Here is a 25,201-nt window from a genome sequence, read left to right on the forward strand (position 1 = left end):
CCTTTCCTTTCCTTTCCTTTCCTTTCCTTTCCTTTCCCTTTCCCTTTCCCTTTCCCTTTCCCTTTCCCTTTCCTTCTTTCTTCCTTTCCCTTCTTTTCCTTTTTTTTTTTTTTGCCTGCCCTGCCCTGCCTTGCTCTCCCCTCTCCTCCTGTCTCCTTTACTTTTGTTTGTTTTCCTTTCCTTTTTAAAAAGGTACCCTGGTTGACAATGAAGAATGGGTTGCAGTGGAAGCAAGTGTGAAAGCAGGACAAAAAATTATGAGGCAATTGCATTAGTGTAGGAAGGACTTTCTTAATTTAAAATACTAGAGAGTCACAAAGTAGACGTTAACTAATTCTCCAATCTGTTCATTTAGCTATCTAGTGTGACAGGTGTGAGCAACGTTTTGTAGAACAAAGCTTAGTTCATGGATAGGAGAAAAAGGTATGAAACATTAAAAAGGAATAAAAACGTTATAGTTTTTAAAAGTCAGAATATATCTCTAACAATGTCAGTCAGAACTGATGTTGAACTGTTCCATTACACTAGATGAAGGTATACAGAAATGCCTTCCATTAGTTACAGTTTCTTTGATTTAATGATTTACTTAATGTAGGTTATGTCTCATGCTGAGAAAACCAGGATATTCTCTGGGGTATACAGGTTGGAATCAAAAGTGCAGGCTGTGGGAGGGACTGGAAAAATTACTTTCAAAAGTAATTTTTATGGACAAAAATTAGAAACTACAAAACTAGTCTTTACTACAGTAAGTACCTCTAATATGTCCCACTGATATTAACGTTTAAAATAGTTTTATTTTGTCTCTCCAAGATCAATTTATCAGGATTTTAAATGGTAGTATGGCTTTTCTACAATGTCTCCATGTAATATGGCATTTTCAAAAAAGAGTGCTTTTTCTTATTAGAAGGGGCACATCATTAGTATGAGCAAAAATATACCTGATTCTATTAAACTTTCAAATAGTTTCTTCATAAAGTATTTTTTAATCTTCATAAAGTATTGAAGCAATTCAAATTTCATTAATAAAAAGTTTTTGCTCCATTTACAGCAGCTTCTCCTCCAATTTTCCCCATCCTATTTTCTAAACCAATTTTTTAATTTATGAATTAGTAAAATAGTAGGTCTCTTTAATTAGAAAAAAATGGTAGACCTCTAGAAATTAAGAATTTTCTTCTAGCAAAAAATTGAGGGAATATACCACAGCATCACTAGCATTTTTTTAGTTATGGAAACTGTTTCATTGTTCTATTTTATAAAAAAAGAAATGTGAAATTTTATATGTATATAATTATAAAGCTTTATATGTTTATATGATAAAACTTGCATCATTTGGTAAACACAGTTTTCCAGATTTTCCAACCGGGGTTAGCTCTTGTGAAATATTTTCTGAATCTATTACCAGCCAACTCTGTGACCCAGGAACAGTCAAACAGGATAATTTGGAACTTTATATTAACATGAGGAAAACTTTTGTTTTAGCAAACTTATGTAGTTTATATGTAAGTAAGAACTACATTACAAATTCCTTTTAGGGGAAATAACTATATTCTCCACTTTTTGGAACAAGCTGAGACTCAGCCTTACTTATTTCTCTCTTTAAGCAACCTTACTCTTCAAGTCCCTCCCGCAGCCTGCACTTTTGCTTCCAACCTGTCTACCCCAGAGAATATCCTGGCTTTCTCAGCATGAGACATAACCTACATTAAGTAAATCATTAAATCAAAGAAACTGTAACTAATGGAAGGCATTTCTGTATACCTTCATCTCAGTGTAATGGAACAGTTCAATCACTAGGCATATGAAATAGTGATGAAGTCACAGAGGTGCTATAGCTTTTTGTATTTATAGATGGCTATATCAAATACAATAGCATGCCCCATATAATATATGGCCATGCCAAGATGAAAGCTGAACTTATTTCAAAAGAATCATGCTTATTAATGTTTAGGGGAAAGGTCAATGCATTATATTCAGGGCTAAAATCCTGAAACAGTCCTTGCATCTGAGTGAAATGGAGAAAAAAATTACTAATGTCTTTTGCTGACATTTGTGATGAGTGAAAAATGAACAAATACTCTCAGAGTGACCGAGGTGACCTAATGAAAACGTCAGTAAATGAACACCTTGTTGCTCTGTCTCAATCGTAAGTGGACTGCTCTGTGCCCACTTTTATTTTTCAGACTGGAATACAGTAGTGTGCCTTTATATCCATTCCAAGTTGAGACTAAGTGCTACCACATAAGCAGACCCCTTCTTTTTACCCTTGCTCTGTTTTCTTTCCTTTCTCTCTTTTCTTGATTTTTCCTTTCCTTTATTCTTACTTATTACTTAACACGCTATTAGCAGCACTAGCACCATGATTAAAAAGCCTGTACGAATGCATCATGGCCTCTTCAAAACCCGTGCCAGTGTAACACAAAACGTCCTTTACACTCAAAAGTAAATAAGTACAAAATGCAGGTTGGAAATACATGTTAGAGATTTGAAAAGGAGGAGATGGGAGAGACTGTGACATGGGAGAGAAAAGAAAAGTCAAAGCAAGTAGAAAAACGGAGGCAGCCAGTACATTGAGTTTAGGGCATCATAAGTCACATGAATCTGTTCCAGCGGGAAAGTGGACACTCTTCTGAGTCAATGAGAGCAGCTTTGATATAGCGATGAAACCTGGGTCATCAGCTGAATGGAGAAAGCTTATCTCCTCACTGCACTCACCACAGTGCCCAGCAAAACTGGAGGGTCCTGAAGACCCCAGATGAATCCATACATAATGGATAGTTTTCTTCTACTGATGGACACCTAGGTTTCTTGTAAGGTTAAATATGTATTTACCACTGGATCCAGTCATTCTACCTCTACTTATTTAAACAGACATTGAAGTATTCATCGTGGTGGCCACAAGTAGAGCACATACTTAGTACACACAGGCCCTGAATTCAATTTCAAACACAAACAACAAGAAAGACAAGCCAGTAAATCCCCAGGCACTGGAGTATCATGGAATTCAAAGAGAACCTTGCTAGATTTCTATTCATTCATCTTCTGAATATATTTTAAACTATACATTGCTTATAAATGTGTCCATAATACTTATCAGTGATTAAGATTTTTATCCTCTCTATCCAGCTTTGTGTAAACCTGGGGATGATCCTCAGTAATGACTGATTGCCTGATCCTGCAGCCTGCAGGTTGGTTTTATTCCCCTGAATTCATAGATGTAAATTCATTTCTGTAGTGTAGGTTTCTCAAGTTTATCTCAGTCCTTTCCAAATTCAGACTTGTTACCTACTTCATTCAGAATAAATTTATCATATGAATGATATGGAAGGGATTTATTTACTTTTAGACGTGAATAAGATTTCACCCTCATTGCCTCATTCAATTTTATTCGGGATATAAAAAGAAAATATTGCGTATGTAAAAAACTGCATTTATTCTGTTTTCTCTCTCTGTTCTTACTTTAGAGTGTTACCTTCACACTGAGCAACTTGTTACTAGATTTTAACAGCCATGACTCTTCACTACAATCCACCCCTAATTAGCAGGGTGGCAGAGGGACAGCAGGAGCACAGAAGGAGGGAGTAGGTCCGAGGCAGATCTAGGGAGGAAATGAGAAAAATGCCCTTCAGGAAGTACTGATGTTTAAATGTTGAGGGATCAAGAAAAAATTTCTCCTGAATACAGAAAACAATTCATTTGGTCTTGTGACGGAGGTAAGAATACTCTTGTGGAAAGAAAAAATGTTAGTGATCCCAACTGGCCCCTGTACTGCTTGAGTAGAGTGTGATATAAGGGCCACCAGGCTATGGTCTCTTATTATTTGCTACAGTCACATTTGGTTCATTGAATGTGTATATATGTAGATTATAGTTCCAAAAGCTGATACTTTACATCACATGTCCTATGAATCTTTTTTGTCCAGAAACTGCACAAAAATAATTCATCACTATTTTCAAGAACGAAAGTACTTAAGGATAGTAGAGGAAAAGACAAAGTACAGAAAATCACCATTTCTCTTTTTGCCTCCTGTGTGCTGTTTCTTTCCCCTAGGATGTGTTTTTTCTCATTTTTCCTATCCTTTCCTTCACTGTAACAGAGTAGCCTGATGCCCAGGTTCCTGAGTGTTCACTGATGCCCATAGTCTTTCTAATCTTTCTTGGTCAGCTTTCCTCCACATCTCTCCGGAACTGTTTCAAACACTCACCAACACCAAAGCTGCCACCTCAGCAAATGTTCTTCCTTCTTACATCATTGTAAAAAGAAAGGCTGGTAACTTCAGAGAAAGCTGAACCTTCCAAGATGACAGTCCTCACAGCACAGTTATCGGCCTGTGTATCCAGTTAAGTTATGCTTGATACTTTTTCTCTGATCTTTTCAGAGATTTAGAAAATGAAGGAAAACATGGAGAAAATGAGAGCAAGTTTGGAGATGGATTCATCACTCAGAATGAATTGAATCTATGATTCAAGAAGCGGGAGACCAGAGGCTGTGGACTCAGGCAGGGCTTTCCTGCCCATCACTCGGTACCGAACGTTTGGAGACGTGCCCGGCACGCAGCTTGGCATTTAATAAACATCACTAATATGAACACATAACTTAGAGCATGTTTGGGCTGTGGAATTTAAGACACCAGTAGCCTCTATTTTGCATTTTAAAGCTATCAGTGTGATTGCAATATGTACATGTCTCACTTTATAGTCCATTGCAATCTGGCCTCTACGTTCACAATATGCTTAAGGCTGTGACCTTCTGGTCTCCATGTTCAATGGATCCTTCCTGGTCTTTTCTGTACTTAGCATCACAGTTTTATTCTGTTGATCTCTCATTCTTAGAAATCTGTCTTTCTTGTTTTAGGTTGCTCCTCTGTCTCTTTCATTCACAAGCTTGTCTTCAGTGTGTCTCTAAATGCTCACTTTCCTCAACTTTGGGTCATTTCATCCTCTTTATGGTTTATCTACACCTGTTGCCCATCTGCTCAGGACTCTTTCATTTGCACCTGTGGTCCAGACTCTCAGTCAGGCCCCGGAGGCCTCCTGGGCATCACCTCAAACTTAGCATGTCCAAATAATACATCATTCTCTGGTACACTGGATGTATCACCCCTCCAAACTTTCCTCTTTCTCTTTGTCTTATGGAAGCCAGAAAAGGGGAAAGTCATTTGAATCTTCCTTATGTCCCTTATACAGCTGATGGGTAACTAAAGTCCATTAATTCAAACTTGAGAATGGTTCTGAGTCTTTTCTTTTTATTTATATTAACATTTTATATACTTTCTTATTATTTTTATTTCTATTACCATGCCAGCCTTCCTACTCTTTTGTTTACCATTAGTTTTTATTTTCATATGTAATATACATTGTAATTACTGTTCTCTAGCCTTTTTGATGCTCCAGCAATATGCCAAATTCTTAGCAGAAAGGCTTAGAACTAGGTTTCCCCTTTGCCTGGAATACTTTCCTATCACATCTAGACATGGTTTGTTCCTTCTCTACATTCAGGTTTTGTTCTGTCCTGAAAATTATGTATTAGGTTTCTTTTGGTTGCTTCTAGTGGACAGGTCTTTTTTGTTCCTATACGAACAGTTTCCATATATGAGAAGAATGAATACTCATTTGCCAAATGAATGAATAAAGTAGTGAAAAAATTATATCCAAAATAGCATATGCTACCCTGTATACTAATACAAATAATGACCTACATATCTGTTGATCCATGTGGACTGGCACCAGTTTCTCAAGAGTACTGAACACTTGTTTGCAGTATCTTCTAGGCTTTAATCAGTAGTAGTGCTTTATATCTGGTGGCACTCAGTAAATGTTTCTTGGAAAACAAAAACCAAAATCTCTTAACGTCTCTTAACTATCAGAGTAGCTGAATCTCAGACAAAATATTTAACGTCTATCATTATGAATAGACTTACCGAATATCTCATCTCTGTAATGCATCAGCTGTTCCCCACAAAGGCCCATGTGCTAATAGCTGGGTCCCCAGAGGGATATTACTGAGAGGCAGTGAGCTGAACTTTTAGGAGGTAGAACCCAGGCAGGGTAGTTGGGTGGTTAGCGAGAGGCCTTCCGAGGAGACTGGCCCCTGAGCCCTGTTTTCCTGCTGCTTGGTGAGAGGACAATGGCTTTGCTCTGCCACGTGCTCCTGCCACAAGGGGCTGCACATTCAAAGGCCCAGTACTTCAGGCCAATCAGTCCTGAACAGAAACTTCCACAACTGTGAGCCAGAATAGAGCTTTGCTCTTCTAAGCTCATTATAGTGTTTATTTTGTTATGGCAATGGAGGCTACCTGATGCAGTACTAAATATTGTTTTTGCCTATGGGAGAATTTTACCCATAAACATCTATAACATAGAGTATAAATTAACAAATACAGGGGCTGGGGATTTAGCTCAGCGGCAAAAGCGCCTGCCTGGCAAGCACAAGGTCTTGAGTTCGGTTCCCAGTACCGGAGAAAAAACAAAAGCAAAACAAAAAAAAAAATACAGATGGCATTCTTTTGTGTTTTTTTCTGACCTTCCTTATATTCACCTTGAATTTTCAATACGAACTGCAAGTTATAACAAAGTTAAAAGTGAGTGATAATTTATCACTGGCATAAAAGTTCTTTATCAATATTTGCATGACTCTATTGTTAAAGGAATGGAATTATAAAATATCACAGTTAGATGTGATCTTTTCTGTTATCTAACCTGCAATTTTCAGTCTTGTGTATAAGGGAAAAATTACAGTCCGCAGAGGTCACATAACTTCTGCAAATAGTACTAGACAAAGAAGCAGATAGAGCAGTCCAACAATAGTTGTGGAAATCTTAGAGATGCCTTACTATATATGATATGTGGAATGTGGAATATATTGCTCATGATAAGTGGTATACATTCTGAGACCCAAGAGGCAGTTGTTATACTTGTACTACAATGCTTTTAACTGTTTTAATTTACTCTTCTAGTTGTGTACCCTAAGGACAAACCAAAACTCTTGGTGTAACTTTTACTGTTCTGGAGTATTTCAAGGTTTGAACAGGCACAACCCTGTCAGTTATAGCTTCAGTAAATTCCCATGGAATCTTTAAATAATGTCCTATTCACACACAGTGGAGCGTTGCTCTGCTAGAAAGAAGGACACATTTGAGTCACTTGTAGGAAAATGGATGCACCTTGAGACCGTAAAGTAAATGAAATAAATGAAACACACACACTTAATTATCACATGGCTCCTCTTATGTGAGAAACTCAAAGCCTATGTAAATCAAAGAGCAAAGTAAAAGATAATAGGAAACAGAGATAAAACTTTTGCAAATAGGAAAGAGAGCAGGAGATGGAGAGGTGAAGGGAAGTGTACACACAGTGAATTAAGGTGTGCCGAATACGTGTGCCAACTTCCCACGGGGAATGTAATCATTACGTACTGCAAACCTGACTTCAAAAAGAAAAGAATGAAAGAGTGTCCTACAGTAACATGAAGTTCTGCTTGGGAATCTGCTTGTGATCCTCCTTCTACTACTCTTTACTGGATTTATGACTTACTTGAGGTTTAGTAATTGTAATTTAAACTCAGCTGGAAGATAGACATTTCATTATGTTTCTTTTTAGTTCTTCCACCATCATGAATTTTAACTGTGGGGCCCAGCCTCCTGAATGTTGTCTCTGCAATGTTTTTCTTCATCACCAAATTGCAGTTCTTGTTTTTACAGAAGGGTCGCTCTTTTTCTTTCAGTTACATAGTTAATGACACTGATGCATGCATTATCTGTTACAAATCACTGCTCTCTGTGCTACTAATGGTTCGTATCTCCTCTTTAACTGAGGGTTTCTATTTGCTTTCAGGAGAAAAAGTGTGCACTAAGAACGTGGTTATAGGCCAATGAATCTTTTTTATATAATTTTATCCTAACAGGCTAATGAAATTGTGATGTGTATCATATAAATAATTTCAACTTTTATCAGACATACATTTTGTATAATGTAGCTTTTAATCATGTAGCTTTCAAGTTTTTTTTTAATAAAAGCAGTTCTATGAACAAATATAACTGGTAGCAAAAGTGTTCCTGAAAACTTTATAGTTTTCTTAGAGAAAAAATTACAAGATTAAAAAGTACGCATATTAATAATTTATGGAGCAATTTTGAGAAGATTTTTGATCTATAATTTTCTATTTTAACTGAGAGCCTATGCATTTGTTTCTTAAAATCAGGTACTTACTTACAAATATGTCCTTATAAGCCTATATTGCATCTTTATCTTCATCAGTATTATCTCTGAAGCAGTGGGTTAGTCTTTAGGGAGCGTTAATTGCTAGCTATCTCTTGGCTATGTAAAGGCACTCTTGGAACAAATATCATGTATTTAAGGGAATAAGGCCTGTGTTTATTTATGTATTTATTGCCCACTTTCCTTTGTGGAAATTATTTCTTTCTCCTTCCTCACCACCTGCTTTGGCGGCATCACACCATAGTTATGGGGGAGGGATACTCTTACATGTTAAAACTGCAGTGGTGACTGTCATTCAGGTGCTGAACCTATCCTTCTAATTTTCTTACGACGGAAATGGAATCTTCTTTCTTTCTTTTCTTCTTAATAGGACAACAGCCTTCACTTTTGAATTACACAAATTTGGGTAGATGGAGGTCACTGGCCTCATTTTTGGGTGAGATTGAGATGTGAAATAATTGCTATGCTTTTTGTTTGTATATTTATGTAAAATAAGCCATTTCAAAATGTAAGGCAAATGTTATGGATTATCTTATTAAATGTGTCCAGCTGATTTAGGATATAACTCCCACTATTTAATAGTGGTATATATAATTTTTTTCTTTTCATGAGAATAAAAACACAGAGGTACATGAGAACAGCACATAATTTGACTTGCCAAAGGAAAATTAAAGATCTTTTAAACCTTGTAATTTACACTTGGCCACTTATTTCCAGATAGTTCCTGCATACATACACATAAACAGACTTATCATATTTAAATTGTTATTTTAAATATTCAGTAAAAGTGCCTAACTCAACTTCAAAAGGATGTTTTACTTGCGATTGATATGTAAGACAGAATAAATAACAAACTTCTCCAGCTAAATTAAAGGGAAGAAAATTAGAAAGTATAAAAGAAATAATTAAAATGCTATTTCATATCTGTGTCTCAGTTTCTCTCACTAACATTTTATTCTTTAATAGGTATTGTAAAATAGACACTTCCTAAAATTACAATTTAGGACTAATTGATTTCACTATTTTTACTATTTTGAAAAACATTCTATTTTTCATTCAGATTGTTATTTGTTTAATGTTATTTAATTCACATAAGACAATTAAAGTATGAAACTGATTCACTGAGATACAACAAAAGGAAAAATAAAGGAAAGAAAGCATGGGTTTTCCAGCTGGAGGGACTTCAGTTTGGACCACCAACCACGGCCTTGTGGGTTAGAAGGCCGAAGCCAGTTAATCTGTCTGAACTTCAGTTTCTGATCATTAAAATATGGATTCACAAGAGTTGCTGTGAGGATAAACTAGTAAAGATATATGTAACATGTGTGGCATAGGTAGTTATCAGTAATGGCTACCACTTAATGTGGCTTACTCTGAGCTATATATGATACTAAATTTTTATACATTTGTAAATTTAATTCTTATAGCATTTCTTTTTAATACTGCAAAGAGAACTGAAATGCTTCAGTCAATGCTATAATGGGTTATTTTTATCCCATTTGACAGATAAGGAAGTAAAGAACAGAAGTGTTAAGTTATACAAAGCTACACAAATCTTAAATGACGAGAAGAATTCTAATTGGAATTCACCTGTTTGTTGTCTATTGCTGTATAATGAACCATCCACATTTAACAGCTTAAAATAAACACTTTATTCTGTTTTATGATTCTACTGATTGGCTGGACTGAGCTGCACGGTTTCTTTACCACAGCCACAGCCGTTTGATGGTGGTGGTGGTGGTGGGGACTAAAGGTGGGGCATAATATCTGAGAAGGCCCATGTATGAGACTGCCGTTCAGCGCTCTCTACTGGGAGCTCAGCTAGGGCTGCTGACCAGAGCACCTCAGCTCCCTTCGCAGTGCTGCTGCGGCCTTGTCATGTGGACTTGCCTTCACTGGGCAGGGAGTCTGGGTTCCAGGAAGAAGCAATGTTACAGGACAAGCTGTAATATGCAGATATTAAAAGGCCTCCACTTGCATTGTACTGGCTTATGTCCCACTGGCCAAGGTTAACACACACACACAGAAACTCACAGTCAGTGTGAGAGAAAACTCCACAAGGGATGAATACTGAAAAGTCCCATTCAGCCCAGAGGAAGCCCACTGTGCCCCTATCATCAAGAGCACTCTTTCCTGCTTTGGACACAGTGTGGCCGTGGGTAATCTGCTCCTGTGGCAGCATGTTGGCCCAGGCCTTCTGGGAAGGATTTAGGCATTTCGGACACACTCAAGTGCATGAGTGTAGTACACTTCTGTACTTTCCTGCTTCCAAATACGACATAAAATTTCAACTTCCTACAAATGGTATTTAGAAATTTCAGTTCTATAAAAAGATACTTCTTTCAAGGATCTTAATTTTTATCAAATTTTAAATGCCATTTTGTTTTGGGGTTTACATATTTAATTCATTACTGAATAAAATAAGAAATACAGCTACATTTCACACCTTATTACTCAACTAAAAGTAAATACATAGCAGGATTTTTAATTTAGAAAGTATAATTCTTTTGCATTTTTATCAATTAGAATGATGTATTTTTAATGGTATTTATTTTTAATGGTATCTTCATACTGAACTTTTTTTGTTGAAATATTTTACTCCATATAAAGCATTTTATATCTGTATATGAAATTTGTTTCTAAACAGTAGTATTTAACCTGAAGGACCCAATGTATTGAAACTGTTCCTTTTATTTTATTGATATTTAGAAAAAGTATGACCATTTATTCTTGACTTACTAACTTCAGCTGAATTAGCAGGCTGTATAGGTGACAAGGTTTCAAAGCTATTTGGCTACCAGTGCAAACTCTGAGTGTCATAGCCTAGAATCAAGGCTCTGAGGGGTGGAGTCAGCAAATAATATCTCAACAACGTTACTCCTTTGATGACTGTGGTACTGTTATGAAGTTTCTAAACGAATTCAGATGGACACATGAAGAAGTACAAAAACCAGAAACTCACTTTTTGTGACCACACCTTCCAGGCGAATGATGTTTGGGTGGTCAAACTGGCCCATGATGCTCGCTTCTCTCAGAAAATCTCTTCTCTGCCGATCCATGTGGCCACCTTTCAAAGTTTTAATGGCGACTGGGATTTCTCTTTTCCCTGGTGTCTTCAAACGCCCACTACAGACTTCTCCAAATTCACCTTAATATGAACAAAAGCAGTTGTTTGTTTAAATAGAATATTTGTATTTCAAAAAAATAAAATTGTCACTGTTACTCTTAAAAAAATAAGAATGTGACTGTCAATTGTGTCATTTTCACATGAAAATGTCTTTCTAAAACTCAAGTTTGTATGGACAATATGCTTGACCAACAGCATTTATTCATTACTGTTGTGGCTGTCTGTAGATGGCCCCCAAAACCTCATGTGGTCATGGGTGTGGCATTTTCAGAGGTGGCTGGATCTAGGCTGTCTGATGCTGGGATTGATTCATGGTGCCATGCTAGGATCAAGTGCACTAGAATTAAGGCTGTAAGTGCTACCCACCCTATGTAGTTTGGATAAGGTATGAAAGATAGAAAAAACTGTGATTGTCCTTTGTTGCTTTGCTACCTGCTCCTGACCCCAAACTGTTTCTCCTTTGTGATGCCTGTCTGCCATGCCAGTCTTCCTTGGAGCCAGCCCATGATAGACTGAAACCTCCACAAATTGTGCGCCAAATAAATCTTTCCTCCTTTAACTTTGGGTGTCAGGTATTTTATTTCAACAAGACATCAGAGAAGAGTAACTAGAACAATTACTGTGTCGTTATTCATTAATAATGAAATGCATTTTCATGTGCTACATCATAGGAGCTATCATTGAGTGATATCTCTGATTTGTTAAAAAATTTTGATTAACAGAGTGGGTAATACTAATGTAATTCTATGGGAAAATGATCACTGCAAATCATTTCCTCCTCCTGTTCTCAATTCTAATACATAAAGCAAATGCCTGTTCCATTCAGGGAATCCATAAGGTTTAGGTGATTTTGTTCCCCAGGTCATAATATCTGGGTTCACTGACCATTTAAAATTGATGCTAGTGTCAATTAATATATGAATATATCAAAAAATCTCTCAAACTCAACAATAGGAAGTGATTACACAAGCTAAATTGCAAGCCACATAGATAGAGCTGCAAACACAATACATTATGTTTTTCTCCTAGTTTCTTTGGTTGTATAAACAATAACCAAATATTTATTTAGCATAATTTAGTATGTGTATATTCCAGTGTTAACTTTCTCTTAATTCCCAAGAAGTATAAAATGTCATGTCTGTTCTACTGAGCTTATAGCTTAGTAGGAAATTTTAGATGAACATAAATAAAATGCCTCAGAATCAATCACTATAAATGCTGCATTTGTTAAGCAAGAACAGTGGGGCCAAAAAAACTTCTTGAATGACACAGAACTCATGCTGGCCTATGAACAATGAGTGAGATTAGGAAACTTAAGAGAATTAGACACATTCAAAGCAGCAGTCCCTGTAGGGAATAAAAAAAAGTGAAGACAAATCCTCCAGGGTCAACAACACTAGAGTGATGGGGACACAGAAGGTCATACTCTCTCTCAGGGCAGTGAACACATTCAACAAAGCTTCAAGCTCCAGACTCCTCATTTTTCAGGACCAATTGTCTGCATTTACTTAAGATATGACATTTGATCTTTTTTCTTTTCATATGTAAGGTGAGCAAGATAAATTTTCACAATTCACAATTCACTTTTCACAATTCTACCATGTTGTTTTCTTGCGGGGATATTGGGACCATCAAACATCAGCATATTGCTTATGTGCAAGTACTTATAAATGGAGAAGTGCATAAAGTTTCTAAAGTTAATTTATTTAAAATTTTTAAGGGTAAAAGTAATGAAAATTAAATATCTTCCAGTTGTTTATTAGTTATCAGCTATAACCTATTGTTGGGTACAATGTAAGTTTAAATGTACAGGGTCAAAATTTTACTCTGCCATAGATATCAATTTTCGATGCTTTCTTTGAATCAGTTCATCATAGTCAACTAAATGTTGACCATACATGAATAGCAATTATCTTTTGGTAAAGATACTAGTTTTCTTTGTGTAAAAACAACTAGGAAGTAAATAATACAAAATTTTGCTTCCTAAAAATTATTTGTACACATGTTCATCAGAAATGGAAAAGTCTAGTAAGACAAGACTATTGCTGTTAGAATTCAGTGCATAAGATCTGTGTGTTTTATAAACCTGGCATAGACTGGCTTTTAAAGGCAAAAATAATACTTATAACTTAATAATGCTCCCAACCTGTTGGGTCTAGATATTTGTATTGTACCAAAATATGAAGCTTAGATTTTAAATTCTGTTTGTAGTAACACTTGTTTTTTTTTTAAATTCACTCTATATAAAACAATAAAAATGACAAGAAAATTTCAACATTTTTCTACTGAGATTCTGTAGGTAGAGAAAAATGGTGTCTGTATATATTTAAACTCATGTCAGATATCTCTAATCCTATTAAGATACTTGAAATTAATCCACTAATCAATGTTTTTCCTAATGGATATCCAAAACAATACAGATATTTGTATTTTGATTCTGCTTTTCATTTTTTGCCTTAAAAGTCTGCTAGAATTTGTAATGATTTGGAAATATTTTCTAACCCAGCACCTGGCATGAATTCACAATCCATGTGATTTTTCTATTTGCATTTCATGGGAAGTCAAACTTTTGAATATAATGAAATAAATGGGGACTCCGTTGGTATTTTATCAAGATAGTCATAGTGGTAATTTGCTTTGGTTTTCTGTTGTCTAAAATTCATGTATCTTATTAACACCAAGCAGGTGTTTTCTTCATGTAAAGATTTGCAAGAGCTAGCTGTTATCACACTTATTTCATTGGCACTAAATAAGGCTGTTTCAATTAAAGACCTGAGATTCGTAGTGCATTCTTTTTTTTCCTAGTGAGTTCTTTAGACAAAGTCCAAAAAGCTAAGTCACTGAATTAATTAAAATCTATCCTCAGTAGGCATGGGTGTATCAGATATATCAGGAAGACAGGAAAACATATTTTAAGTTAAATGTAAAATTTCAGATACTGCTGAGAACTGATCCATTATGTTATCAGAGGCCCTGTGCACAGCTTGGGTTATAGGAATACAGTGTTAAGTACTTTATCTCCTTTACAACACATGGTTGCAATCATTAGTACAATGCTAGAGCTTATGTAGTGCTTATCATGTGCTAAGTCTAAGAACTTAATATATATTTTAATTCCCACAGCAAACCTTTGAAATAGTTACTATTTTATTGATAGATGAGAAAACGTGATCCAAAGAGAGCATGATCTAAGGAGCTGGCCTACAGTGAGCTTGTCCAGTAGACAGTAGCGTGTCTAGTAAGTGGAGGAGCTCGCCTTTGAATCTAGCTTACCTGGTTCCAGAGTCCTTCGTGTATCCACAATTCTCTCTTGTCTGGGCTATTTATCACTGTTAGTACCTTCTTGTGTTAATATGCTAAATTCTCCTTTGATAACAATGTCTTCAAGCCAACTCTTGTATAGAGCTGGATATGGACAGGTGAATAGAATGATAAAGCCATATCCTAAGAACCCTTCACTGTTAAATGGCAATGAAATACAGCTAAAATATGTTGTATGCTAGTGACCTTCTGCCACTGACAGTGCATTCACTAGCTAACAGCCCTGGTTGTCTCCCTCGACAGTGGTAAAAACTTTCCGGATAAGAAAGCTTGCTGTATAACATATAGGATCATATTAAAATATCAATGAGCATCAGCTTTTTCATGTAGGTCCTATATAATTGAACTCAAACTGTGAGGACAGGGTGGGAGCAGGGAGGTGCTGTCTGGAGGACGGCTTTCTGAAATGTGATTCCTTGTTTTCTGAGAGTCTAATTCTCCCACACCTCCAACCCCTAAGTGTCAGAAAAGCAAAGATCCATCCTCTTAACTCTAATGATACTCATGTCTGCCAACTCCGATGACACATTTCTCTCACCACACTTGTTTCCACCCAATAGGAGCAGTCTCCACTGCAAGTTGTCTCCTCTTCTCTCCTCCCCTGTCTACATCCTGAGCAATCACTGTTCATATGGATTTTTTCCTTTTGTGGTACTAGGCCAGGGCCTCACACATCACCGAGCTGTATCCTCAGTTCAGGGATAGCTTCTTATTAGCAGTAAAGGCTGAGCTTTAATGTGTCTTTGAAAGAAAGCTTCCCACAGCTCTCTTTCCATAGAACTTATCCTGCTACCAGCAGCCTGTCCAGCTTGAAAGGAAGAAAGGAAGAAAAAAGAAAGAAAGAAAAAATGAAAGATGCTCTAACTTTGAACAGCTGGCCTGGATTTCAGAGTTGGGCTATTTTATTTTCCTATTAGATATAATACTAACCTCAGACGAAACTATTCTGAAGACATGATAAAATGAGATACAGTAGGGCCAATTCATAATTTTATTTAAGCTCAGACAGAGGCAAGGTCACTGTGCTACTCCAAATAGCATACATCCTTGTCTGTTGGCTAAAATGAACGCTACTTAAAAACAATTAATAGTTTTATTCTTTATTCTTGTTCTAGTCTACCTTCCCCAACATCTAAGACTTACTAAGATACTGTGATATAAATCCTTAAGTTAGGGCTCAATATTTTGTGATGCTTCAGTAGCTGGAGGAACCTGACAGGGGCTGATGTAGGCCTATTGTAAGTTCTCCTCTCCAATCTGCTCTTGCAGATAAGGTCTCCTAGCCAAATAGTCCTCCTTATCCAACAAAGTGGGTGTAGGCCCTCCTTATCCTTAAGTAGCTATGACAGCCTGGGGAATGATTCACACCTGGAATCAGGGTTGTTCCTCCTCCTTGATACCACAAAGCATGCATCCTACAGCCCTGCTTGTTCACTCTGTTCCCAAGCTTAACTCCTATGTGGCGTGAATGATGTGTGCTGTCTCCTCCCTTGAGCTGTGATATATATGACTAAAAAATATTGTGTCATCTGTCCAATGTTAAGTGTGGTGTGTTTGGGCATGCCTATAATACTAGGATGAGAATCTCTCCTTCACCAACAGGGTGGATAGGAGGCCATTAAGAAACATATCTAGTTGGTGATAATACCAAGTTGGTAGAAGAAGTGGCCACCTGTTCATATTCCCCCTCAACAAAAAGATTTTTGCACTCATTTGGGAACAAAAGTCTCTTTGTAGGAGGTTTTGGATTTAAGTAGGAGGTAGTAAGAGCCTAAGACGTACAACTTATTTTAAAGTGCAGATCCTTACCCAGGATGACAGGTCCACTGATTATAGCTGTGATGTCAGACCTAGAAATTATGTCATTCTTCAAATGGCTTGACTACAGATCTATTTGGTTTTGAGCCTCCAAATAAAACCTATGACCAAAAAGCCTAGGAGGCATAGGGGTAGGTAGAGAGTTCATGTACAAAACCAAACTGCATGGGAAATACTTCAAAGAATCAACAACTGGAATCTTTTTGAAAAGTTTTGCCACATCAAAAGAAATCATCCAGAGAGTAAAGAGAAAACCCACGAATTGGGAAAAAAATTTTAACCAACTCTCCCTATGACAAAAGACTTCAATCTAAAACATATAAAGAATTGAAAAACATCAGACCCCTAAAATTCAGAGACCCAGTCAAAAAATGGGCATCTGAGATGAATACACAGTACTCAGATGAAGAAATACAAATGGGAAATAATATATGAAAAATTTCAACATCATTAGTCGTTTAAGAAGTGCAAAACAAAAGAACACTGAGATTCCATCTCATCCCAGAAAGAACAGCTATCATCAAGAAATCATCAATAACAAATGCTGACAATGCTGTGGGGAAAAAGGAACTCTTCTCCACTGTTGGTGGGAATGTAGACTGGTACAACCACTGTGGAAATCAATCTGGAGAATCCTCAAAAAACTGGGATTAGAGGTCCCATTTAACTCAGCTATTCCCCTTGTGAGTATTTTTCCAGAAGAATTAAAAACATCATACCACAGCGATATGTATGCACCCATGTTTATAGCAGCACAATTTGTTACAGCTAAATTTTGGAAACAAGCCAAATGCCCATCAACTGAGGAATGGATAAAAAATATATGATATTTTTATACAGTGAGGTATTACTCAGCTATAAAGAAAGATAAACTCAAGGCTTTTATAGGTAAATGGATGAAACTAGGGACTATATTAATAAATCAGACTAGCATGTGTAAACATTGTATTGTCTCCCTAGTGTAAGAACCCGAAAGAGTAAATAAAATATGAAAGGTAAAACAGATGTTGTGAAAGGGAAAGCAACTGCTCAAAAGGAAAGAACAACTAGGATGAGGGAAAGGAGAAAAGAAAGAAGGAAGGGGAAAAAACCCATATATATGCATAAGATAGCTAGGATAATTCTACTACTAATTTCTATTGGTTTATTGAAAGGAACAGTTAATGTTTAATTCTTTGATCAATCTTGCATACCTATATCCGGTAATCTGAGCCACTACTTTGAAGATAACCATATGTTAACCTTTACTGTTCACCTTATCTTAACCATACCTTCTTTATTAACAATTAACAATTGTTAATTTCCTATCATCTTGTTTCGAAATTCTGTATCATTTTTATTATTTTTGTGCTGTTCTGTTTGTTATTTTGTTCTTGTTTTTTTTCCTTTAAGATAAATTTTTTTTAAAAAGCTCATCAGACTCAGAAAAAAAAGTCTAGGAGAAATCATGTACACTGTGCTTTGGAGACTGGTCTGTGTGTCTGCTGACATTGGTCCTGACGGTGGGCCTGAAAGTTCTGTCATTTCAGTCTGTGCCACTTTAGCTGAGGTCCCAGCTCAGTCATGCTAGCAGAAGGTCCCAAGGGAGGACTCACTTACCAGTGCTAATAGACCAACCTGATGATCTCTGCCCACAGACCTGAAAGGGTTTTGTGTGGGGACCAGCCCCTTTTCACCCATAGCCCTGGAGTTATCCTGCCAGTATAGGGAACTGGGGAGATGTGTTAAGATAGGGCAGTTGGCCTCTATCCTACAGTAGCCCCAGTCCCTTTCATCAATAATATGGGAGCAATTTGGCCTACACAGAGATTTGCTGGGATTCTGAAACACCAGTGCCATTTTTTAAGGCATGTCAATATTGGTCCCACAGCAGATTCTAAAACAGCTCTGAACCTGTTTCAGTCATTCATAGCTGTGGTCTCGAAGTGGCTCTCCAAAGCCAGGGTAGCATTACCTGCATCTGTGTGAGGTTCCCTAGTAGGATTACCAACCTCTGACTCATATAGGATTCTCAGATAGAACTGGATTTTGGTTCTGGCCACTCTTGTCTGGAGAGACCAATTCACCGTGTGTGTGTGTGTGTGTGTGTGTGTGTGTGTGTGTGTGTGTGTAGAGGATGGGATATGCGGCAGTGCACCTGAAAGCTGATGCTCTTACTGGTGCCACTGTGGGTCTTGAAATGGCCCTACATACTGGCTGCAGCCCTTGTGAATCTCAATCTGAGCATAGGTCTGCTTACCCAGGAAATCACTGGGAGATATAACTCCGTTTTCCTGGAACAGGGCCTGAAATTTTCAGTTTTGCCTGTAGATATGAAACAATCTGTGTCTCAGTTCAAAATCATTTCAGTCTTTGACCAGTCTTAGACCACTAATATGGTTAGGTTAGGGTCCTGTTCAACAGTGTGGAAGTCCTTCTAAAGAACTAGAGGAAGCCAATACCAGGATACGTGTTACGAGATCTACTACCTGTGAACCCCAAAGCTGACCCTCATCATTTCAGCACCAGCCTCACAGACCAAGGTCCCAGTGTATCCAAGGAACAAATAGGACTCATGTTTGCTAGAATCACAAGTACCAGACTCATTAACTGTAATATTTACTGTGGACTCAGTGTCAGCCTCGATATTCAGATCCCACTCTGCTCAGCTGTGATCTCAGAGGGAATGCTGTCAGCCCAGAGACCCAGAGTCCAAGCTGTCAGAACAAGTCTGGAAAGACTGAAAGGGGTTGGTTGTTTCAAATGCACACATTCCAATGCAAGGATATACCAATAACAAAGAATCAGGACATTATGTTACTGAAGGAAACTAACAAACTTCCAATAACCAATTCAAATCACATGGAGATAATATGAGCTGCCTGAAGAAAATTCAAAATAATCATCTTAAAGGAGCAATGATAAAAGAGATAAAAAAAACCAAATGAAATTAGTAAATCAATGCATAAACAAAGTAAGACATTTAACACAAAACACTAACTACAAAAATGAACCAATAAGAAATCTTAGAATTGAAGAATAAAGTGACAGAACTGAAAAACTTAATAGAATAGCCCAAAAGAACACCTGAACATGGAGAAGAAAAAAATCTGTGAATGTTAAGACAGGTCATTTGACATTAGCCAATTAGAAAAAAAATGAAAATAATGTTTGAGAAAAAGTAAAGGAAGTATACATAAGTCTAAAGGAAAATAAAATTAAGGAAGTAAACATATAAATATATAAGTTATGGACATACCAGAAAGAAAAGAGACAAAGGGGAAGAAAACTTCTTTAAAGAAATACTGCTTGAAAACTATCCAATCTTGAGAGCAATATGAACATACAGATCCAGGAAGCTCAAAGGACTGAAGAAGAATAATTTTAAAAAGAATACTCAGAGACACATTATAACTAAATCACCAAATGTCAGAGCTAGAATCATTAAGGAAGTAAGAGAGAAGAAATTTATCTTATGTAAGGAGTCTGCAATAAGCCTATTAATAGACTTCTCAATTAAAAAACCTTGTAATCCAGGAGGTAGGAGGATGACACATCCAAAGTAGTAAAAGAAAAAATGCCAGTCAAGAATATTATACTTCACAGTGCTTTCCCTCAGAAATGGCATGGAGCGAAGGGCATTTCTAGACACAAATGCTAGGAAGGCAAAGGCAGGGAGTTCATCATCGTGAGACCAATCTTACAAAAACACTGCAGGAATTCTTTGAGTTGAAAGAACACGATGATAAGCAACAATGTGAAGAAACATGAAAGTGTAAAATATCAGTAAAGGTGAATATAACCAAATTCAGAATATCCCAATACTGCAAAGATGATCTGTAAATCACTTTTACCTCTCAGAGTAGACTCCAGTATAAAATGTTAACTCCAGGATACGAGGTGAAGTTTAAGTAAAAGAGTTACACCCTAGCGTAGTATTAAAACAACTATGGCTACAAAGAATTGCTTAACAGACATCACTATAAAGTATAGAAGCAATAGCAAAACATGTGAGGGAGACATATAGTGCAGAAACTGTATATGATCAAAGTTACATAGTCTCAGTTCACATGAAGGTATTATAGCATATATCCTATTATATTAAGAGATTTATGTAAGTCTTGTGGTAAGAAAAAACCTTTAGTAAATATACAAAACATAAAGAGCAAGAAATAAAAGCACAGCACTAGAAATATAATGCATCACCAAAAAAAACTTCCAGCGGTACTGGAAGAAAGGCACAAATGTAATACAAAGCAATCAATAATATAAAATTAACAAAATGTAATACAAAGCAGTCAATAATACAAAATTAACAAAATATAACACAAAGCAATCAATAATATAAATTAATAAAATGCCCATAGTAAGTCTTTAACAATAATTAATTTATATTTAAATGTATTACATTCTGCATGCAAAACACCCAGAATAACTGAGTGGCTTAATGCAATGATATGCTGTTGAAGATACTTACTTCAGCCTTAAGGACACATTGACAAAAGTGAAAGATTACAATGAGGCAAATTATAATAAAAAATTATCAAGGATGATTATATTTATTTCCCACAAAATGTACTCTGAGTCATAAACAGTAAAAGAAAGAGATAAAGTATATCACATGTAATGATGAGGGAGTCAACTCATCAGGAGGGCATAAAAATGTATAATATATATAAAACAAATACCAACAGATCTGAAGGGTGAGATAGATTGCAGTATAATAATAGTAAAAGATTTTAGTACTCTGCCTTCAGCAAGGGATGAATCTTACAGACAGAACATCAATAGGTATTCAATGGAACTGAAAAATACTTCAGAGCAAACTTGCTTATGACACATGCAGAAGAATGAAGTGGAATCTTATCTTTCTTCTTATAAAAGAAATTTAAAATATCAATCCCATGTGGGAGAGCATAAAATACAATAAAGTAGAGTATAAAGGAATAAATTTAAACAAGGAGGCACAATATCCATACACCAAAATTATAAAATATTAACTAAAGAAATACTAAATGGCACAAATAAATGGGAAGGTATACTGTGTTCATGGACTGGAAGAATATTGTTAAAATGACCACACAACCCAAAGCAATCTATACGTTAAATTTAATCTGTACCAAATTCCAAAGTTATTTTTCAAAGAAATAGGAAAAAATCTAAATTTTTTGTGGATGACTAAAGATACAGCATAACAAAAAACAGCTTTGGACAGAAAGAAAAAGGTTGGAAGCATTCGACCAACTTCAAAATATAATGCAGAGTTATAGGAATCAGAAAAGCAGATTCTATCGTAAAAAATACAAATAGACCAATGAAATTAAACAGAGAACCCAGAAATATCTCCAAGTAATCCGCAGCCGTGGAAGCAATTGAGCAAAGGGACAACCCATGGACTGGGAGAAAATATTTGCAGACCAAAGATCTGATTGAGGTTAGCCCAAATTACATGAGGAACTCAAATGACTCAATAGCAACAGAACAAAGAATTCAACTAGAAATGGATAAAGAGGGGCTGGGGATTTAGCTCAGTGGCAAAGCGCCTGCCTGGCAAGCGCAAGGTTGTGAGTTCGGTTCCTGGTACCGGAGAAAAACCAAAAAAAAAAAAAAAGAAATGAGTAAAGAACTTAAACAGACATTTGGAAAGAATATATAAAATTGATGAACAGATACATGAACAAATGCTCATCATGACTAATATCTGAGAAATGCATGTAAAGCACAACAAGGTATCACTACATACCTGTCAGAGTGGTGGTTATGAAAAAGTGAAAAGAAGCAAATTTTAGGGAGGACATGGAGAGGAGAAAACTCTTGTGCACTGCGGGCAGGAAACAGCCATTGTGGCAAGCACTGTGAAGGTTCCACAGGAATCTAAGCATAAGTTTTCCTTATGATCCAACAACCTCAAAAGATGACTCTGCAGTGTCTTCACATACCTGGTCACTGGAGCGTCGCTCACAGTAACTGAGATGTGGAAGTAAACTAGGTGCAATCATCAAATAAATGGATAAAGCAAGTATGGGAAGGTTTCACATTTCAAAGTGATACAAAACTGATCTGTTAGACTGGGCTGAGTCACAGGCACATTGAACTACCGTGAGCACCTTGTAAAAATGATACACAAACACTATCAACCACCAAGTCTATCATTTTCTAATTTACTGAGCCTGGTGTTATAAAAACAATATTTACAACTAATATTTCCTATGTTAATTTAAAAATGTGCTTATGGAAAAATATTTCTATGTTTTTCTTAAAGCAGAGGTTGTATTATAGTCTACTAATGTATAAATTACCAGGTGGCCCACTTGATATTTTCTCCTGAGTAGTATTTAGCAGGATCTTCTTTATAATTTTTTTTTGTTTGTTCATTTTTTTGGTACTGGGAATCGAACTCAGGACCTTGTGCTTGCCAGGCATGTACTTATGCCACTGAGCTATATCCCCAGCCTTCTTTATATTATACTTGACTTCCTGAAACTTTTTGATAATGTATATGAACTTATTCCATAAAAGTGGACATTTGCAGAAAAGCACATAAAATAAAAGTGAAAATCTAGAGAAAGAAAGTGTGATCTATCTATCTATAAAGGCTTACTCCTGAGTATTCACAGAGAAAATTCTATCATTTGGGATAATATGAATGAGCTTGGAGGATATCACATTAAGTGAAATAATCCATGCACAGAACGACAAACACTGGATGATACCACTTATATGTAGAACTAAAAGGTTAAACTAATAGAAGCAGAGAATAGAATGGTGGTTACCAGAGGTAGGTGAATAGAAAAGGGGACGTACTGATCAAAATGCACAAAGTTTCAGTTGGATTGAAGGAATACACTTCAGTGATGTATTGCACTGTGTAGTAACTACAATAAATAAACATATATATTTCAAATATATAACAAACATATATATGTATATTTCAAATAAACATACGTATATTTCAAAATTGCTAAATAGTTCTTTTGGGGGAAGAGGGCAGTGCTTCAAACCAGGGTCTGGTGCATGCTAACCAAGCACTCTCCTTCTGAGCTGCATCCACAGCACTGGAATAGTTTTTTTAAAATTTTTTTTAACAATTAAGTTTATTGGTACATTTTAGGTATACATAATGATCACATTCATCATATGGGATTTGTATCTGTACATGATATAACTTGATTCTTTTTCCCTCATTCCTCTACCTGCCCTTCGATCCCTCCTCCTTATTCACAAAAGCTTTGTTTCCAGGTTTTTCTTCTTTTCTGAAGTTTTTCTTTTCCCTCCTTTTCTTCCTCCCTCCTCCCTCCCTAGTTCCCCTGTACACACCTGTAATTCCAGCACCTGGGAGGCGGAGGTAGGAAAATCGCTACAAATTCAAGGCCAACCTGAGCTACATAGTGAGCTCAAGACAAACCCCACACTACATAATGAGACTATCTCAAAAACAAAACAAAACAAAACAACAAGACAAACAAACAAAATAACTCAATGATGGAAGTTTACACATATGTAAATAGGGCATTTTTTTCTCTGGTGTCAGAAATTGGAAGTGTAAATGACCAAAATGTATAACAGATATTGGGAGAAAATGTTCAGAATAGGTTTTAAACGTTTTCATTTCAAAAAATGTAAGTATGTGAGGTGATAGATTTTCGGAATTACCTACACTCAAGTGTTCTACAGTGTACCCACATATCAAGGTACTATATTATAGGCCACAAAATATATGATTATATGTAAGGTAAAAAGAAAGTTTAAAACCCAGACATTGAATTATAGAGTTGCATTTGCTGCATGATGGTATCTAATTTAGAGCAAATACCTGCTTGCTTCACCCTCGTCCAAATTACCCAAAGCCAAATCCTACTTAGGTTCTTTTAAACATTCTCTTACTGAGATACACTAACTTGCACATGATGTTTTTGTTTTTGTTTTCTTACATGATCAACAAATATAATTTTTTTAAACTATAGTGTGTTCCTAGTGGACATTGGCATGAGAGCATTAGGGCATTCACTGCATAGCCCTTTTAATTATTTGAAATTATTTTGAAATTCATTTTGTTGACTCATTTGTTAGCTGTCTCTCCATTTCAACATTTCCCCATAACACTATCTGGCCAGCTATAAGTTTTCAAGGCATTGCTCTGATTGTCTCCATCTGTTGTTCTCACAGTACCTGATACCTACTCAATAAAACTGCAATATTTATTTCATAAATAAAATATGAATCAGGAGAAAATAATTCTATCTTCAAACTTAGGGTATCTTAGAGTAGAAGTAGAGTTTAGAGGATTTTTCCATTTGCAAGGATTTTTAAAATGTGCATATATCTTGCTTTCTTTCATTGTGTAGAGTTAGGAGATAGCTCAAAACCTTTGTCTTCAGTTTTATTGTTCTTTACAAAATTTAAATTCACACAGTCTGGTTTCTAAGCACAAAAACAATACAAAAATATTAAATGGAATAGTATATAATATTAGATTTTTAATTCCTTTCTAGAGGGCTACATTAGTCTCTGGAGATCTTAAGGTAAATTCCATTATTAACATTATCAGCAGAATCACCTATCTGGCACTCTTCACCCACTGCCTGTCATTCAAGGGTGAAATACTAGCATCCTTATGACTAATTGTGCTCTGATTTCTTCCTGATTATACATACCACACCTGTACATGAAAAAAACTCAACTTTTTAATAAAATATGTAGTCAAACACCAGTTGAACTGATATTTTTTTTTTTTTTTTTTTTT

At 36.1% G+C, this 25,201-nt stretch overlaps 1 protein-coding gene across 4 annotated transcripts in view; it reads right to left on the bottom strand.

The window, feature by feature from the left end:
- Epha6 (EPH receptor A6) overlaps window positions 1–25,201 on the bottom strand; it is an 822,128-nt gene that overhangs the window by 229,277 nt on the left and 567,650 nt on the right. For all 4 annotated transcript variants that reach the window (XM_013503527.1, XM_005375499.2, XM_005375500.2 and 1 more), the window contains one exon: window positions 11,176–11,361. In XM_013503527.1, the coding sequence (XP_013358981.1) occupies window positions 11,176–11,361 (186 nt within the window). The remainder of the gene's footprint in view (window positions 1–11,175; window positions 11,362–25,201) is intronic.

The sequence above is a fragment of the Chinchilla lanigera genome, unplaced genomic scaffold, assembly GCF_000276665.1.
Source record: "Chinchilla lanigera isolate Chin_1 unplaced genomic scaffold, ChiLan1.0 scaffold00006, whole genome shotgun sequence".
In the NCBI taxonomy this organism is placed as follows: Eukaryota; Metazoa; Chordata; class Mammalia; order Rodentia; family Chinchillidae; genus Chinchilla; species Chinchilla lanigera.